Raw genomic sequence first — 6,771 nt, 5'->3', positions numbered from 1 at the left:
CATTGGATTATATTGGATTACCTCAAAAAAATAAAACCAGGCAAACAAGGTCAGTATTAAACTGTGTAGGGATAGCACATAAAGTTGTGTCACATATTTGAGTTGCTGTATAGCCTACTATAAAGATTGTTCCATTTTCACTGTGGATGTGGGTATTCCTCTAGTTAAAATTACCAGACTCATTTTGATATACATCTTAAACTAAATCCAGCAAGCCATGTTATGATTATTAATTATGATAATCATAATAATGTATTGTAATGCCAAACAGTCTTGTTATGTTTACCACGTTGGGGTCAGCCTGTACCAGTAAACTGTAGTATCTGTATCTAAAGTGCTAAACAAACTATCCTGTATATTACGTCATCATCAATATTTGACTTTGTAAGGTATGAGTATAAAAAACATTGAGTCCAGGCCAAGCTTCTGTTCAGTATTGGTGCCAGAATCACCGTATGTGCGAGAGGTGTCCATTTATAGCTGCGTAATGTAAATGGGGAGGATATCTCAGTTCCTCTTAAGGCCTTCCCCTTAACCCTCATGTCTATGCTAAACACCCACAGCTCTTCACTCATCCACTCCCCCACATACGGAAATCAACATTGGTGAGTTATTGTGTTTAAGAAGAATCTTTTAAATGCCAAATTAAGTTCTCCCTTTACACTGAAATGACTAGACGTTGGCCCGTCCACCTCCAGCAATAGGTCATTATTGTTATCAATCAATTATAAGCATTTGTATTTATGTTAAAGAATGGAGAAGACAAACTCAAGCTGCAATTACAACCAGTAAAATAATGAGTAAGAAAGATGATTTGGGCATAGAAAAGATCCTACTTTTATTTGTACAGTGTTATGCACAGTGTGTGTTATAACTATATTCCTGCAGTGACAGAAACACTATGGTCGATACCTCAAAGCTGTCACTGTAGCGCTCTCAGCTATTGTCTTGCTTATTATATTAATAATATATTAAATATTTCTCATATTATTTTAGTACTATGATATTATTATAATATTTATTAAATGTTGATCATTTGTCAAGTGTTTTTATCCCTTTTGTTCTTTTAACTGCAAAATATTTGATCCAGACCTTTTAAGTATAAAAGCGTTTTAATTCTGTTGTCATTTGAAGCTCCACTTCAGAGCAGCTTATGCATGATGGGCACAGCCTTCCGTCTCAAATACATATCACCCATGTAGATGAAGACATTGATTTGCACAATATTCAATCATATGAGACTTATTAATACGCTTTTCCATCTACCACAGGTTTAAGCAATAACCATGGAGGATGAGCAGCATGACCATTCCTTGGATCTGTTTAACATCAGCGACAACACCAGCTATCCATCGTACGTCTTGGATATGGCTAACAATAGTGAGAACACAAGCGTTCCAGATTACGTGGATGAAACGCCCGTCGAACTCTGCTCTGCATCAAACGTCAACCAATTGGGCTCGGCCATCATTCCTTATTTCTACTACATCAACTTCCTCCTGAGTTACTTGGGCAACTGGCTTGTTTTGTTCATCATCGTCAAGCTTGAGAAGGTCAACAGCGTCACCAACATCTTCCTCATCAATCTGGTCACCTCCAACATCCTGTTTGCATCCAGCTTCCCCTTCCTGGCCAAATACCATTCCTCCGAGTGGATCTTCGGCACGGTGCTTTGCAAGTTGGTCAGCAGTGCCCATTTGATTGGTTTCTACAGTTCCATCCTCTTCCTCACCCTGATGACCTTTGACCGCTACCTGGCCGTGGTGCACGCGGTGTCCGCTGCCAAGAGCAGGAGGAGGGCGTACGCCATCGGGGCGTCCTTGATCGTTTGGTTCATCAGTGTGCTGGCCAGTCTCAATGAGCTGGTGTTCAAAGGCGTGCGGAAGCACAGCGAGCACGGCCTGATGTGTGAGGCGACAGGATACCACGCCGACGTCGTCGAACAGTGGAATCTGGTCAGCTACTACATGCAGTTCCTCCTCTTCTTCCTGCTGCCCCTCTTCATGGTGATGTACTGCTACACCTGCATCACCGTGCGGATCATGTCCACTCGCATGAGGGAGAAATGGCGCTCGGTGAAGCTGATATTCATCATCATGTTCACCTTCTTCGTTTGCTGGACTCCCTATAACATCGTGATCCTGCTGAAGGCCATTCAGATCTCCACAGCCGACGATGCAAACCGGAAGTGCGATCAGGTCGAGGCGTTGAACTATGTGTTGTACGTGACCAGAGACATAGCGTTCTTGTATTGTTGCATCAGCCCCATGTTCTACTCCTTTGTGGGTAAGCGGTTTCAGAATCACTTCAGGAAGCTGTTGTTGAAGAACATGCCTTGTCTGGCACGTCAACTCAGACCCGCTAGTCTGAGCAGCAAGTCCACCGCACAAAGGACATCCCACACAAACGACTTTTAACGCTTGGGAGACAATGTACTTTGTTTGAAATTGGATAATTGGATGGGAAAATGGATAATTAAATTTGATGATGTTTATTGTTTTGTCAGTTTTACGTTTAAATGTAGTCATTTAGCATATACCTTGTAGATGAATATCTAATAATTAATTGCAATTATGTAGCACTCTTTTTTAAGACACTCAAAGCGCTTTAATCAGTTAGTTAGTTTATTAGTGGTCCCCTTAGGGAAATTATTTTTCACACTTTCCTTCCGTCATTTCCCAAATAGTGAGTTTGTGGTTGAGAATAACACCTCATATTAACGAGGCTGAGAACAATCTAAGTTTGTATTGATTTTAGAGAAGTTACATTTAGGAGGATGAAGAGTCGCAAGAGGAAGTGTAAAATAGAGTTGTTCTGCCAAGGCCGTGAACTAGCTTTGTCATGACAACATTAGCAATTTTTTCCAGTTTTGTGTGAAATCTAATTCTAAAGAGAGAATATGATAGAATTTGAATTTAGAATTTCTGCATTTTAACTGTTATGTTGTAAAACCATTTTGTGTAGCATTAGCGTTGTTGTATTTCTACTGTTATTTCATTTTAGTTGTAAGGAAATTATTTTTCACAGTTTCCCTCCGTCATTTCTCAAATAGTTAGTTTGTGGTTGAGAATAACAGCTCATGTTAACGAGGCTGAGAACAATCTAAGTTTGTATTGAATTTAGAATAGCTACATTTAGGTTCTCGAAGGATGAAAAATCGCAAGAGGAAGTGTAAAATAACGGAGTTGTTCGGCCGTCAACTAGCTTTGTCATGACAACATTGCCAATTTGAACCACTTTTGCTTGAAATATAATTATAAAGAGAGAATATAGTATATATTGAATTTAGAATTTCTGCATTTTTACTGTTATGTTGTAAAACCATTTTGTGTAGCATAAGCGTGGTTGTGTTTCTACTGTTATTTCATTTTAGTTGTGGAATGTGTAACACATGAAGATGAAGCTGTGGTTTGGATGGTTTGCGCTGCTCTTCCTAACAGCAGTGGTCGATCCCCGGCCAGTAGAGATGAAGCTGTGGTTTGGATGGTTTGTGCTGCTCTTCCTAACAGCAGTGGACGATCCCCGGCCAGTAGAGATGAAGCTGTGGTTTGGATGGTTCGTGCTGCTCTTCCTAACAGCAGTGGTCGATCCCCGGCCAGTAGAGATGAAGCTGTGGTTTGGATGGTTTGTGCTGCTCTTCCTAACAGCAGTGGTCGATCCCCGGCCAGTAGAGTCGATGCGCTACCGAAGGCCGAGCTACCGCAACTCCACCGTCTACCGTCACTCTTCCACCACTTAAAATACATGTTGATAGATATGTTTAAATAATCTCCAGCTCTTCTTTTATATCATAGCTCTTAATAGTGCTCCGACGGCTGCTTTGCTTAGTTCCGATTTTTAAGATGTGTGATCGGGAAGCAATATTTGGGGTTCAGCTTCATAGTTGAAAGTATAAAGTTTCTGCAAATAAATGTAATGTAGTGAATAAAAAACATTATTTTCTTAATGTTAATTTTCTTAAAAAATATTATTTTCTTAATGTTTGTTTCTTAAATACTCTTGGACAAATGTGTTATTACAGAGTGATATTTCTAAATTGTGAACTGTGCCAGAACCCTTTTTTTTTTATATATATATGGTTATTATAAAAGATAATTTGCAGCAAAGGCCAACATTGTGGTTAAACCTAGTAAAAAACTCACCAATTTATTTTTCCAAACTGATTTGATTACAATCAATGAATGGAGATGGCTTTTCATAGAATGAAATTGCTATTCCACGCAAAGTATCATGAACACTGAAAAAATAGATCAGAATTTGTCAGAATTCCCTATGTTCAATTCCAAGCGAATTCAAGCTCAATGCTAAAGGAGTTGTGTCGCCCTCTAGTGGTGATTTGAGAATTCCCTCACCGGGCTTTGAATGAAAACCACCACTAGAGGGCGACATAAGAATCGAGATTGAATCCGACTTCAGCTAGCACGGATTGAAGCTCAGGTAAAGGTTACTTGCTGCCACTGCACATCATCATGTTGTTAGGTGAGTGCTACAAGCAACGCTCCACTATTGTTGGAACTTGGAATGAACCCTGAATTTGTCATTGAAAAATGTTTGCGATGTATCATTACTAAAAAGTGGCAACCCTGCACACAAGCACACATAATGAGGAAATATTTCAGATCATTTAAAGATGGGGAGGAACTGAGTGGTCCATCCAACTCCGTGTCAAACTGAGGGGGTTTAGCGAAATTAAGGTTTTATCAAGCCAAATGATTCTCATCAGTAACATGGAAACACAACAAAGCATTGCATTCAATACAGCTGCAGGTTAAGGCTCTTTCTATTTCTCCCTCTCTCTCTCTCTCTCTCTGTCCCTCTCTCCGTCCGTCCGGCCGTTCGGGGAGCTCAGCCGCAAGCATGGCTTCAAGATATCCACCACCTTCCCATGTTCAGTGGAGGACTGCAGTCTGGCAGTGGCAGACGTTGTCGGGCACAGCAGCATCAGGTCCGCGGCCCGGATGAACGGAGGGGTCGTTATTTTTGTGGACAGCGTGGCCAAGGCAAACCAAGTGGTGGAATCTGGGATCGTTGTGAAGGATTTGTTTGTGTCCGTGTCTCCGCTTACAACGCCGGCAGCGAGGATTGCTATCTCTAACATCCCTCCGTTCACCGGAGACGAGGTTCTGGTTCGGGAACTATCGAGGCACGGGAAAATAGTGTCTGCAATCAGGAAGCTGCCGTCGGGATGCAAGTCTCCCCTGCTGCGGCATGTAGTGTCACGTAGACGGCAAGTGCACATGATTCTGAACAAGAAGGACAGTGAACTGAGTTTAGTTTTTCAATTAAGGGTGGACGACTTTGACTATGCTGTGTTTGTAAACTCTGGAACTCTAAAGTGTTTTGGCTGCGGGAAAGAAGGGCATTTAGTCAGAGCTTGCCCGGAAAAGCCCTCGAAAATTGGGCTGAGCCTGCTGAGGCGACAGCAGGCTCCTCCAAAGATGTGGACGCTGTAAAACAGCGGGCTGCAAGCATTGAGATCACAGAAGAAAATGTTGTAACTGCAAAGCAGTGTGGGGAAAATCCAAATAAGGCAACTCATGATGATGAAAATGTTGAAATTGGAAAGCAGGTTCTTAAAAATCCTGAAAGTTTTTTTCTAGTATGTGTTGACATTGAAAAAAAGAGTGACGTTGTTCAGGAGAATGGGGACAATATTATTACAGAACCAGCAAAGAGTGTAGAGGCTGGGCCCAGCTCTGCTGCAGTAGAGCAGAGTGACAGTGAGGGTGGGTTGATGGAGGAGGGAGACAGTAGGTGTAAGGCTCCCCTTCTTAAAAGGAAACAGGCCAGTGAAACCTGTGGCTCTAAAGCCAAGAAAACAGCAGATAGGGAGGAGAAGGAGGTGCAGACAGAGTCTAGTGGTGAAGAGACAGAGTCTAGTGAGGAGGAGGAGGAGGAGGAGGAGATGGAGGACTGTGTAACTGACTGCCAGCCCCTCACTGACTCACCACTGGCTTCTGCTTCACAGCGGGATGGGATGTACTCAGTACATAGTATACAGGTGTTACAAAAAAACTAAAAATATGAAGAATGTCCAAAACAAAAAAATGCTGTTGCTATCTGTAAAATCTCAAATGAACATCAGAGGGGAGGGAGGCTTCACTGAGAAGGAGTATTACAGAATGAAAAAAATTGGACATAGACTAGCAAAAGAGCTGAGCAATGTTGAAGATGCAGAGGGTATAAAAAGCAGTGTGCCTGCTGTCTCTCATAGCGTCAGCTTGAATGAGTCACTTTAAACTTTCCACTCTCAATGTGTTTTGTTAACTGCGTTTTAATGAGTGTGTTTATTTAGTTATTTATTGCTGTCTAAAGTCTTCGTTGTCTGTGTTAAAAGGTTAATTGTTCAAGAAAGAAACGGTGAATAAAGTCTTTTTAAAAATCTCCCTCTCCCTCTCTCTCTCCAGTTCCTCTGTCTCTTTCTTTATCTCTCCCTCTCCAGTTTCTCTCTCTCCAGTTTCCCTCTCTCTCTCTCTCTCTCTCTAGTTTCTCTCTCTAGTTTCTCTATCTAGTTTCTCTCTCTAGTTTCTCTCTCCAATTTCTCTCTCTCACTCTCTCTCGCCGAATCAAGGAGATTATTTTAGTTAGTTAAAGTTAGTTAAAAGCATCTGTCGGCCATCCTTGGGCATAAAGTGAATATCTGCGTGATAATACAATGTTTTCAACACACACAGATCTGTGAAGAGTCTGTGTTAGAGTTCTTTTGGTGTGTGTGTTTGTTTTTGTGTGCGAGATAGCTGTTTGGCATGGGTCAGTGAAGATTCTCGGAAA

At 41.6% G+C, this 6,771-nt stretch overlaps 1 protein-coding gene across 1 annotated transcript; it reads left to right on the top strand.

Moving 5' to 3' along the window:
• LOC115548755 (C-C chemokine receptor type 3-like) lies at positions 1–3,952 on the top strand. The gene is made up of 3 exons (XM_030363578.1): positions 1–49; positions 564–605; positions 1,272–3,952. The coding sequence occupies exon 3, from the start codon at positions 1,287–1,289 to the stop codon at positions 2,415–2,417; it is 1,131 nt and encodes a 376-aa protein (XP_030219438.1). The 5' UTR covers positions 1–49; positions 564–605; positions 1,272–1,286; the 3' UTR covers positions 2,418–3,952.
• Positions 3,953–6,771: the final 2,819 nt, after the last annotated feature.

This window comes from Gadus morhua, chromosome 8 (assembly GCF_902167405.1).
Source record: "Gadus morhua chromosome 8, gadMor3.0, whole genome shotgun sequence".
In the NCBI taxonomy this organism is placed as follows: domain Eukaryota; kingdom Metazoa; phylum Chordata; class Actinopteri; order Gadiformes; family Gadidae; genus Gadus; species Gadus morhua.
Note: the sequence above shows the minus strand (reverse complement) of the source record. Positions and strands in the feature narration are given on the sequence as shown.

Coding starts and splice junctions, on each gene's coding strand:
- LOC115548755 (XM_030363578.1), top strand. CDS start 1,287: ATGGAGGATGAGCAGCATGACCATTCCTTGGATCTGTTTAACATCAGC.